Below are 12,152 nucleotides of genomic sequence, written 5' to 3'. Positions count from 1 at the left end.
CCACTGCCCCACCCCCGGCGGGGTGCGGTGGCCCAAACCCGAAAATCTGGGTCCCCGCCGTGCCTCCTTTCCTGGGGGAAGTTAGTAGAGTTTCCCCGGCACAGCACTCAACGCAGAAACTTCCTCCGTCCCCCCTCCCCCCTCTCCATGCAGGCGACGCCGAGTGAGGCTGGGGGCGAATCGCCGCAGAGCTGCGTGTCGGTAGCGCGCTCTGATTGGACAGTAGGGAAGCCTGTCAGTTTATTGGCCCCGCTGATCCCGCCCCGCAGCTCAGGGCAGCCTTTACCCTTTGGCCCCAGCGGGCGCCAGCCACTCAGATCGCTTCTTGTTGGTATGTGTAGCGGCAGTGGCCGCCGACGGAGCAGTCTGAGCCCGACGATGAGGCCGGGGACTGGAGCCGAGCGTGGAGGCCTCATGGTGAGTGAAATGGAGAGCCAACCTCCCTCGCGGGGTCCCGGGGACGGGGAGCGGAGATTGTCCGGCTCAAACCTGTGCTCCAGTTCTTGGGTCTCTGCTGACGGCTTCCTGAGGAGACGGCCCTCGGTAAGGGATCGGCGGGGTAGGGGAAAGCGGCACAATGAAAAACCGAGTCAGAGAAACAGGAAGCTTTCTCCAAAAGGAGAAGAGTATTCCTGGAAGAGAGCTCCAGATGGTGGGCTACGTCCCAAGGGAGAGGAATGGAGGGCGGGAACGCACAAAGAAATATGTGGGACCTTGGACTTGAAAGTGGTCTTGGCCTAGGTAGATAGATGCCTTCGGAAGGAAGGTGCTGGGCCCCGGGCAGACTGTGCATCCGAAAGCCCCAGGCCTGTTTTATAGTAGGGAGACTTAAATCTGTAGGATTTAGGGAGCGGCTGCTGCAGTTTATTTTCCTCCGGTTGTGGTGGTGATTTGCAAGGGTTGGGGGATTCGGTTGAGAGAATTGGCTGCGGATACTTAGTTTCAAGCCAGAAACAATGGAAATATTATATTTTAAGCTCGCTAAAATAAATGAATTTGTTATTTGCATTTAGTGTCTGGGACAGAATGACAGTCTTTGATATTTCAACTATATTAAGACATTTGTTCCTTAGTGAAGTACTCTTGGGTACCACTCTGTTATATGGTCAGACCTTGTCCAATTAATGACATTTTGAGTAGTATAAGCTGATGGCTATGTATAAAGGTGACAAACTGTGTTCACCGTAATAGTTTTTAAGTTGGAATTCAATACATAGACACCAAGGCTGGCCAGTCACTTAACAGTTGGTTAAGTCATTGGAGAGGGGTTTTAATCTGCTAATAGGTTTAACTTTTCCATATTTTGTAAATTTTGAGGTTCCTTATAATGATCACTATAGTGCTTTTACGATTAACATTACTAGATGCTAATCTTGTGATTTAATCACGTTGACTTATTATTGTGCCTTACAAGTGATGGGTTTTAGTTGTTGTTTTTGAAATGACATTTTAAAGAAACATTCGCTGTGTCTTACTGCTCACTTTTTATGTTTTCAGATGGGGCATCCTGGCATGCATTATGCACCAATGGGCATGCACCCTATGGGTCAGAGAGCAAACATGCCTCCTGTACCTCATGGAATGATGCCGCAGATGATGCCTCCTATGGGAGGGCCTCCAATGGGACAAGTAAGAGGATGTTTTTTTACTTTGGCTTGCTTATTTTTGTTTGATTGTGTCAAGATTTTAAGATATAAGTCAGTGTTGTATACTTGCAGCTGGTTAAAGGTTAGTTCATATCCACATAATGTATTCAAAGACAAGCATGACATTGATCATGTTTGTAACCAAATTTCGAATGTAGTAAGACTGTATTCAAAAAGTTAGCTGACTTTCTCAACAAAATTAAAATTACAAAAAAAAAAAAACAAAAAAACAAAACTTTTAAGCCGGCGGTGGTGGCGCACGCCTTTGATCCCAGCACTTGGGAGGCAGTGGCAGGTGGATCTCTGAGTTCAAGACCAGCCTGGGTTTGTAGAATGAGTTCCAAGATAGGGATCTTGAAAAAACAAGCAAACAATCTAAAGTGACAGTATACGTCTAATCTGTTTAACTTAGTGACTTATTTCAGGCATTGTAAATATTAATGGTCTAGGAATACATCTATATCAGAGGATAATCACTGTGAATGTGTAAAAGCATAGCATCAGAAAAAATAGTACTTACTTGGGTTTTCATTTAGAATAAACTTTATTCTTGGAGCCTCTTCCTTTTGTTGGGGGTGTGGAGGGATTTTCTGCTCTAATACTAATTCTTCCCTGGACAGTGCTAAATAGGTAGCTCATTTTCTACTCAATTTTTGAAATGATTACTGCTTCGACACTCCTACTTGTGCGTTGGCCCTTGTATCTCTAGCACAAATCCTAAATGGACTTTTTGTAGGAGTGATTGGATTAAAAGGTTTTAAGATGGCTCAGTGACATTGGTAGAATTTCTAGAGAAATGTTCAAGAAAGGCAAGAGCTTCAGTTTTATGAACAGTTGTGTCCTATGTTGGTTCTTGGGTGGGCTGGTTTATTCCAGGTGAATATCTTGATAAGTCATGAATTATTTTGGTTAGCAGAATATTGTAGAAAGTCAGTTGTATATTTTCTTTTGCTAATGGGTACTATTGAGTTAGTTTGATAACCGTTTAAGCAATGAAGGCTAAAGTTATTGGTGAAATGGCAACAGAAACAGGAACTTGTTGTGTTTTTATTTTTATTTTACTTACTTTTAAGAGTAGAATGGTTCAATGTTACGTGGTTTTCTTTTATATTTGGAATATAGCCCTTAATTTTGTATAAAAAATTTTATTCAAAGGCACCAGACTGAAAAGATTCTGCCTGCAGGAGTTCCTAATATAAAAGATTCTTTTGCTCTGTTACTCTAGAATAACAGTACTTTAAAGCTCCCCAGGAGATGCAGAGACAACTCTTGATTCTTCTTCTGTATCTTTCCATCTCTAAGCAGCACAAAAAAACCCTTCTTGTTTTCTTGGTAGAGCCGCTCTAACTAGATAATGAGCTTTAAAAAAAAATATTTATTCTTTAAATGCTCTGGTTCTTATTTAAAATTAGTTTCTTTCCACAGAAAGATAAAATAAAACAATTTGCTACTGCCAGATGCTTCTCTCTTTTCTGGGGCCTTCTGTTTCCATTGGGCCAGTCAAGGTAAGTTTTGCAAGGGGTTGACCTGCTTACCCTTGCTGTGATGGTGCTGTTGCACTAGCAGACCTGAGATGCCAGCTAGTCATTTTTAGAACAGTGCAGATTTTATTTTTTTTAAGTAATTGGCATATACTGGTCACAGTTTGTTTTATGGCCCCTTCTCTTTTGCTGTACCAGTGACCACTTTCCTAATAAGTTTACTTGCTACTTACATACTTCAGATATTCTGAATTTTGCTTCATGGTTTCCTACTACATTTTTTTTAGTCCAATATGTTCTATGCACCATTAAATACACCTGACTGTTGAAATGTTTTACATTCTCTCTCTGTGAGGATAATGAATGAATACTTTAGGAGACCAAATCTGAAAGTCTCAAAAAAAAAAAAAAAAAACTTGCCGTTGTTTTCTCAGAATTAGATCATTATCTAGTGCCCTCTTCCTACCTAACAGTATGAGTCCTAGCTTATGGTAAAGCTAAGCTGAAGCCTTAAGGACTCTGGGAATCTTAAAGCTCTGTGAACTTTCTCTTAATAATGAGCTAATAGTTTTCCTGCATCATTTCTTCTGTTTGCATATGCTCAGGATTATTAATAGTAATTATAATGAGAAGACAGTTGAGAAGTAGCAGGTGCCTATAGGTATCACTCGTGGCAGTGAATGTTTATTTTTGCCATTCAAAGTTTATTCAGAACTTTAGGTTTTTGGTACCAAAGGCTATAAAATCTTCAAAAATAGTTGATGCTTTATAACTGCAGAATCCTGTGTCCATTGTTTCATCTAACATGGGCCTATAGTACATGAAAAATAGATTATAATTTCCAGACCACAGCAGACATTTTCCTTCTCATATTCGCATTTAACACATGAAACAGTTATATAGTTGTAGAGACAGCATGCATATCATGTTAGGTTGCATATCCAAAGGTGATTGAAATTACATAAGATGTGCATTGGCTATATCCATATACTGTCGCTTTTTTATGCAAGGATAAAGGTCTGAAGTTTGCATGTACAGTATCCTGTAGCGGGTCAGCATGCTGTCCTGCTATCTGCTGCACTGCCCACAGTTAAGTTACCTGACCTGGGCCAGCTGACGAGAAAGACAAAGCTGGATAATTGTGGTCTTTGAAATGTTACTAAATATGACAAGGCATTTTAAAACGTGTTTATAAAACAGTATACAAACTAGTCAGTAATGATCTAGGGTAAAAAGGGGTTTGCAAAGTTGAATATAGCTAATTACTTCAAGAAGTGATACATTCAGGGTTTTCTTGCCTTAATTTATAAGATAAACTAGAGTGCCATTTTTTCCAGTTCAGGATGAATTTATTAGTAAATACCTAGAAATAGCAACCGTAACTTAACCATAATTTCTTTCAGACTTATTTCTGTTACCTATCATATAGATGAAATTATTACTTCCTGATTCACATAACTTTTCGGGAAAGTTATACTTGTCTGTTATAGAATTAAAAGAGGATACTGCTGGAAGGAACCTTACAGATAAATCAGATAAATAAACTTTAAATAGTATGTGATATAAGTAAATGTTTTTAGAGGGGTCTTTTTTTTCCTTAGGTATTTACTGTTTTTGTTTTTGCATAGTAACAATATTCTAAACTTTCCGGTAGAAATTTCTGTCAAAATATGATGGGGTATAAAGCTTTCTTTCTCTATATTCAGAATAAAACATGTTTTGTCTTTAAATACTCTCCTTTTTTATTTTCCTCTATTTCTTTTTGTATGAGCTTTCTATCATCAAGAACATTAAATTTTGTTATCTTTAATCAGTTGATTTTTGCCTTTGCCCAACAGAGTGCTACTACTAGCTGGCTCTGTTCTTAGTGTTAACTTTCCTCAAATTTATAAAACGAATGAAATGAAGTCTTTGGCTCCATTCCAGAGTTAACACTTTGTGGTTCAGTTTTCTGACTTTATCAGACTTTTATGGATTGATTTGGAAATCAAGTTCTTCCTAAGTAATTTCAGGTTTGGAGGGATGATTTTTTGATAATACATTAGTGAGTAGTTACATCTTACAAATTTGGTTTTCTTATTTTAATACTGAGAAGACAAATTCACATCTGTAATGGCCCAGGTTGTCCTATTCCTAGGCCTTGGATATTCAACTGTTTTTGAGCTGGTTTTCTTGCTTCAAGGCTATTTCTATCTCCTATCAAAATCTAAACAGATTCTTTGCTTGAGAATCTCCAGTATTGTTTATCTGTTACCTAGTGTCTAAATTCCATAGCTTTAAGTTTGAAAGATCTCTTTAATACACATCAAAGCAACATTCAATGATGCATGTTTTTATACTCCCTAATATGAGTTCATACTAATCTTTTCACAGTGCCTTAAATGGTTATATTAGCTCTTGACTTTAAGCTTATACTGCTGTCCTTGCCCTTTTGCTTTGAAGATCACTATCACCATGACATCTTTGCTTGCCTAAATTATTTTCTCAATTTTGAACACTGTTTACCTTCTTTCTAAATTATTTAACACATTGATATGCTTGGGACTTTTACGGTTTTATTTTGGCACTTAATGACATTTTCCTCTTTTATTTTTTCCTTAATGTTTTCTAATTTGCTATTTTCCTAACAAGTAATAGATTACTTTCCTAACAAGTCTTAGAAAGCAAGAACTAAGTTGTTCTTGTTAAAAATTATCAGTGCTGAGCACAGTTTTTGGTGCCTTTTGGGTGTTCAGTAATACTTGTTGAATGAATGAAATGAGTAGATACTATTTCCTACAATGTAAACTAGAAAATAACTGATACATGTGTGTCTAGAGGTTACTTATGATTTTACATAAGAACCATTATGGTTTTCTCACTGAGCCAAAAATTGATAAAATGAAATAAATTAGGTTTTTGTTTTGTTTGGTAAAGAAAAATCTAAATACTTCCACTTAACGGTAGGCATATGTATTTCTAGCTGTGTCTTGAGGATGAAATCTTGCCATATATGTTTTTATAACATAAAGGGTGATTTATAATAACTTTTGCAGAAATAATCCATTGAGGTTTAAATTTATCTAATGAGATAATTTATTTTATTTCTAATATCAGCTAGTCATTAAAAAGCACATAATAATTTTTATGTTATCTACTCGAAATTCCCAAATCTAGGCAATTTGTTTGCATTTACTTCTCTTGGGCAAATGTCTTCACTTTTATGCTGTAGTTCAATTTTGTCAGGTTTGCCTAGTAAGACTACAGATTTGCTTATTTCAGCAATTATTTCGGTGGTAACTCATTTAAATATGAACGCACTCAAAACTTGAGATGCAGTAATATTTTAAGGGTTTTTTTAAGATTTATTTATTTATTTTATTATGTATATGAGTACATTGTTGCTATATTCAGATCAGAAGAGGGCATTGATCCCCTTTACAGATGGTTGTGAGCCACTGTGTGGTTGCCGGGAATTGAACTCTGGACCTTTGGAAGTGCAGTCAGTGCTTTTTATCTGCTGAGCCATCTCTCCAGCCCCATTTTTAAGTGTTTAATGTTTGGAATGATCCAAAGACTTATCTCAGATTAATAGAATGGACTGTCTGTCTCTTTCTCTTTCTCTCTCCTCTCTCTCTCCTTCTCCTTCTCTGTCTCTCTCTCTGTCTGTCTCTCTCTCTCTCTATCTCTCTCGCTTTGAGGTGCACAAAATACTGTTATTGAAGTCTTGCATGAAAGTTTTTAAAATGCTGCTAGGTCTTTATCTGTCTTGCCCACTACCTTTATAGTAGTATCTCAATCATAAGAAATACTACCACACTTGGTAAGCTTTCTTATACAGATGCGTATAAGAAAGTAGAAGCCCCACCCTCCCTCCATTTTTCCAATGTTAACCTACCTAGAATGGGTAGATTATGTTCTCTTGTTGACATTGTTCGTAGTTTTTAATTTGATTATCTTATACTTTCATATTTTGTTAGACATCTCTGTCTCTTATTAGTGTTAGTATAAATATGGTATATGTATCTTGATCTTAAAAGATTCCTTTGTGAATTGGTTGGAATTACTGAGAGTGCCAAAATATTCCTGGGCACTTGGAAATATTGTAGATATGAGTATTCAACTTACCATCTGTCGTCTTTCATTTACTTTATGCTATGGTCAGTTCTAATTAGCAGATAATAAAATGAGCTTAAATCTATTATTTCTTAGTATGCTTAAAATGGGTTTGGTGCTGTCAGTTTAGGCATGTATATTGAAGGACTATAAGGCTAGCAGTTGAGGACTGTCTTGGCTTGAAATACAGTTTGCAACTTTGATTTTCTTTTTCTAATGAAAATTCTTATTACAGTATACACAGAATCCCATTCATTAAATCCCGATCTTCAGAACCTTATGTTCCTTTTGACATCATGGATTTAGAATCATATATATCATCGTATAATCTGGGAAGATTGCTGTTCCTGTAAATAGGCTTCAGTAATAATGTTTCAGTAAACTTAATAGTTGTATGTATGCTAGTAGTCTCACGAGTACAGTGGAGCTGAAAATTTTTATGACTTCTTACTATATACTTTCTATATTTATATATACAAATACTTTGTATTACAGTGTCCTATAGTATGTAGTACAGTAATGGACCAATGACATAGCAGTCTTGTGCTCATAGCACAAAATAATGCTTGTGTGTTTCTGATAATACACTAGTTTACCAGTCATATTGACGGTTATCCCACACAGGCCATTTGAAGTGCGTATACTTTAATGGTACCAATAGAATCTGTTGCCGATTTATTTCTGATTTATGTGTTTACTATGCTCTCTCTCTCTTTTTTTTTTTTTTTTTTGTTTAGAATGCACAAAATAGTTACATGTTACATGAACAGTCAGCCTCATACATCTTAACGTTCACTGGGCCTCTTGATAAATGAAAAGGGTACATGCAGTGATTGACTTGTATCGTCTAGGTTTCTGTATGTACACATTGCATAGTTATAAAATCACATGTTATAGCTTACCCTTGTAGTACTAAAAGAGTATCAAGGCTTAGATGTAATATTGAATCTAGCTTGAAGAACATGAAAGGGGGATTATAATGCTCTTGGGTCCTAAAGAAAGCTTTAGTACAAAATTTAAAGTCCTTAATTTTGTAAAACTTAAGAGCTACTACTTGTATTTCTCTAGTTGAATTTAGAACGTTCTTGCATTCAAAAAAAAAAAAAGACAGCTACACTTCAGTGTTTGTGTGACATGATCTGTTGTAAAGAATTATTTTGTTTTCATGTTTGAACCTGAGAAAAGCTTTGAGAAATTTGTATGCCTTATTGAATCCAATCTTCTTGTCTGAAAAAATGTGTTGGATCATCTAGAGAGTTAAATCAATTGGATACTAGCATTACAGAGCCAGCATTAAATGGGATACTTAATCTGGTGTTGATTTCTTACTACATGTATTGATTTCTATTGACGGTATTAAGTGTATGCTGTTCGCTAGATTGGTCTTTAATGAAAAAATATAACAAGAGCTGAGAAATAAGACAAAGAATGGTTGAGGGAGGGGATTATTTAGATGGCTCTTTTGTTGTAAAAAAAGGTTAAGAACAGCAATAGTAAAATATTGTTGGTTGGTCTTTGGTGTTCTCAGGTGCTACACTTAGATTCAGTCATTGATGGCAGAATTATTGAGAGAAAGATTTGTGTCTGTACTGCAATATAACTAGATAGCACTTAATATTTATTAGGTAATGTAAGAAATCTAGATGTGATTTAAAATTTACCAGGGGTATGTGTGGATTATATCTAAATGTGTTGCCACTTTATATAAGATACACATTTGGAGATTTTGTTATCCATGAGGTGGTGCTAGAATTGTGAGTACTGAGACAACTCCAGCAGCTAGTAGCTTATGTAGTAGCTTTTATTGAGCATTACTTTAATTGCCTTACATTCATTATTTATTTGATTTTCCTACCATAAGTCCTGTCAGGTAATATTTTTACTGTTAATGAGAATTTGAAGTTGAGAGAAGTCAATGTCATAGCAGCCGAAGATTTCAAAGCTGTTAAGTAGTCAAGCTAGGATAGGAACTCTGCTTGTCCAACAATAGCCATGCTGAGCTCGATTGGGCTTTATAAATAAAAATGTAAAATTAAGCCAGGTAGTCCTAGCACTTGCCTTTAATCTTAGTACTTGGGAGACAGAGGCAGGCAGAGTTCTGAGTTTGATGGCAGCCAAGGCTACACAGAAAAGTCTTGTCTTGGAAAAAAAAAAGTTAGATTACATGATCAGTTGATTTAACCACATCAGAAGATGGGAGGTAGCTAGCTATAAAGATTTTTTATCAGATGTATATGTTCCAAGATTCCATAAGCCAAACCATATGTATGCATGTTTACTGTTGTTTCCAAAATGCCCTGCTGTGTTGCCTTGTAATTCTAGAGTTTATCTGTCCTTGGAAATTTTATGCCCTGATACCTTCTTTGCATCATTACTATACTTAGGGCTTGGGACCATTAAGTAAAATGAGGGTTACTTGAACTTGTGCACATACATGCTGCAATGCATCAAAGGTAGTTTCAACATCTGGCTGGTTGGTAGGAGCTATAGCTATGGCATGTGTACTAAGAAAAACATAATTTAAAAACTTGTGGATTTTTTTATTGGTTATTTACATTTCAAATGGCCCCCTATCCCATCTACCCTCCCCCTTGCCTCTTTGAAGGTGCTCACCCACCCACTCCCCCACTCCCCCCTTACCAACATAGCATCTCCCAATACTGTGCATTGAGCCTCCACAGGACCAGTGGCCTCTTCTCATTGATGCCAGATAAGGCAATCCCTCCCCGCCCCCAGTGTACTGGTTGGTTTAGTTCCTGGGAACTCTAGGGATCCATCTGGTTAGTTGATGTTGTACTTACTATGGGGTTACTATCCTTTCAGCTCCTTTAGTCCTTCCTTCCCCTAATTCTTCCATTGGGGTCCTCATGCTCATTCCAGTGGTTGGCAGCGAGCATCAACATCTGTATTAGGCTCTGGCAGAACCTCTCAGGGGACAGCATTACCAGGCTCCTGTCAGCAAGAGCTTCTTAGCGTTAAAACTTGTGGATTTGTTTTTAAAGTTTTTCACATATTATTTTCAGGCATACGTTGACCATAGGTTATTGAATCTGGAATGTAAAGCTATTTTACTTACTTTAGAATTTCTAAATTTTGTGGATTGTATTTAGAAACTGATTTCGAAAACTAGTTGTCTTAATAAGTGCTATCTACATATTAAATTGGAAACACTGTTTACTATATATATGTATATATGAATTTAACAAAAAATTTTCACTTTACATTAGTCTGTTTTATTTTGTAATTTATTGTTACTATTTTGAGAAGGAGATATCATATCCCCCTATGACTGGAGTTACAGATGACTGTGAGACCCCGAGTAGGTACTGAGAATTGAACCGGGGTTCTGGAACCATCCTTTTAGCCCTTTGTTCAGCTTCTGTAGCATTGATGCTGCTTTTATTATTGTCTAATTTTATTTTTAAGGTACATAAAGTAATAAATTATTCGTTTATAGTTAAAGTTAGAAACTTTCTGGGATGCTAAGAGCAATAGAGTAGGTTGTGTGGTTGGCACTCCTTTATTTGTTGATTGTTGTCCTCTAACTTGTGCTTCTTCTGAATATCTCTTATCCCTCCAGTGCTCCACACTGAATGCAAGGCTTCATGCATTCATACTAGACAAGTGTTCTACTATATTGGCCAAAGTAGAAGAAATGGAAATTTGTAAAAAAGTATCAGCGTTTTGACTTTGTAATGCAATTTCATATTAGGCTACTGTGAATAGCCATTTGTGCTTTGAAAATAATGTATATAGTGAGATTGCTATGGTAGTATAGTGATTAAGCTAAGAATTTTTTCCTTTTTTAACAAATGTCACTTTATTAAACTTGAAGGTTTATTAACAATGGAGGGGTTGGCAAATAGGAAATCTAAGAGAACAATTAGAGTTGACTGTACCTCCATGTGAAGCAAGAAACTTTAACTTACCATGCCAGAGACAAGAAAGAAATTTACCTACCTCAGTTTTGGTTTGAGAAGAAAAGATAAACCACTACTGAGAATTTAAACTATAAGAAAGCCACTTTTCTTTACAGTTACCGCCTGGATTCACTTTCATTAACACTGATGTCAAAACAGCAAAAGGAATATATCACAGAGAATTTCATTAGTCTCAAATTGGAGGTTCTACCAAATAACTAGCATAACTGGATCAACTTCACAGACGCAAATGTAAAATGCCTGTGTGTTTGTGTTCAGGGCAATAGAAATGGGAATCATTGTAACATTTCCTCAGTAGATAATGGGGGCTCAGGGAAATAAGTCATTCTACCTGTTCAAACCTCTCTGAGCTCCAAATACCCCAACTTTTTATAGTAGTTTTGTAGGAAATACAGTGTCTTATATAAAGATGTTCTTTAGCTTCGTACTCAGACCATCAGTTTCACCTTTAGAATATTTATTTACTTGCATAAAAAACTTCAAAGCTCACAAGTAAGTTGTCCTGTAAAACAAGCATAACTAAGCTTTGCCTGCCAGGACATTAACGGAAATGCTGAAGAAGGCTGTCGCTTCGTATTTTCTACCACATTGCATTTTCTTACCATAACTGAAATCTGCACTACTGAACAATTGTGAAGTGGTTACAATTTTAGAAAAATAGGAAGGACAATGAAAGAGACAATATGTCAAAGTCTTTATGTTCTTTATATGGTCTTAAATACTTGTCTCTTTGATCTGGAATAAAATTTGCACCACTGTTATGGGAATTTTGTGGCTTTTTTTTTTTTTTAAAGGACTTTATATTCACCCTTAGGAGTAATTACTACTTTTCTTTTAGGTTTTTAAAACTTCTACTTCTGAAATTATCTTAAGGTTCTAGTTTGGATATTAAACTCGCACTGTGCTTTTTGGTGTGGTTTTCTCATGTTACCTGTTGGATTTATTGTTGTTTCTTAAGGCATAGATAGAAGGCTTTGGAAGCATCTTTG

At 36.5% G+C, this 12,152-nt stretch overlaps 1 protein-coding gene across 12 annotated transcripts in view; it reads left to right on the top strand.

Annotated features, from left to right (window-relative positions):
- Positions 1–147: 147 nt before the first annotated feature.
- PRPF40A (pre-mRNA processing factor 40 homolog A) overlaps positions 148–12,152 on the top strand; it is a gene marked incomplete at its 5' end in the record, with an annotated part of 49,405 nt that continues 37,400 nt past the window's right edge. For 4 of the 12 annotated variants that reach the window (XM_080927787.1, XM_080927786.1, XM_080927785.1 and 1 more), the window contains 2 exons: positions 148–543; positions 1,498–1,629. In XM_080927787.1, the coding sequence (XP_080783913.1) occupies positions 148–543; positions 1,498–1,629 (528 nt within the window). Of the gene's footprint in view, positions 544–1,497; positions 1,630–3,071; positions 3,152–12,152 lie in introns of those variants that run through there. The other 8 variants (XM_080927784.1, XM_080927783.1, XM_080927782.1 and 5 more) reach the window with 3 other exon arrangements.

Source organism: Micromys minutus (genome assembly GCF_963924665.1).
Source record: "Micromys minutus genome assembly, chromosome: 13".
Classification (NCBI taxonomy): Eukaryota; Metazoa; Chordata; class Mammalia; order Rodentia; family Muridae; genus Micromys; species Micromys minutus.
This window is presented reverse-complemented; position numbering and strand designations above follow the sequence as displayed.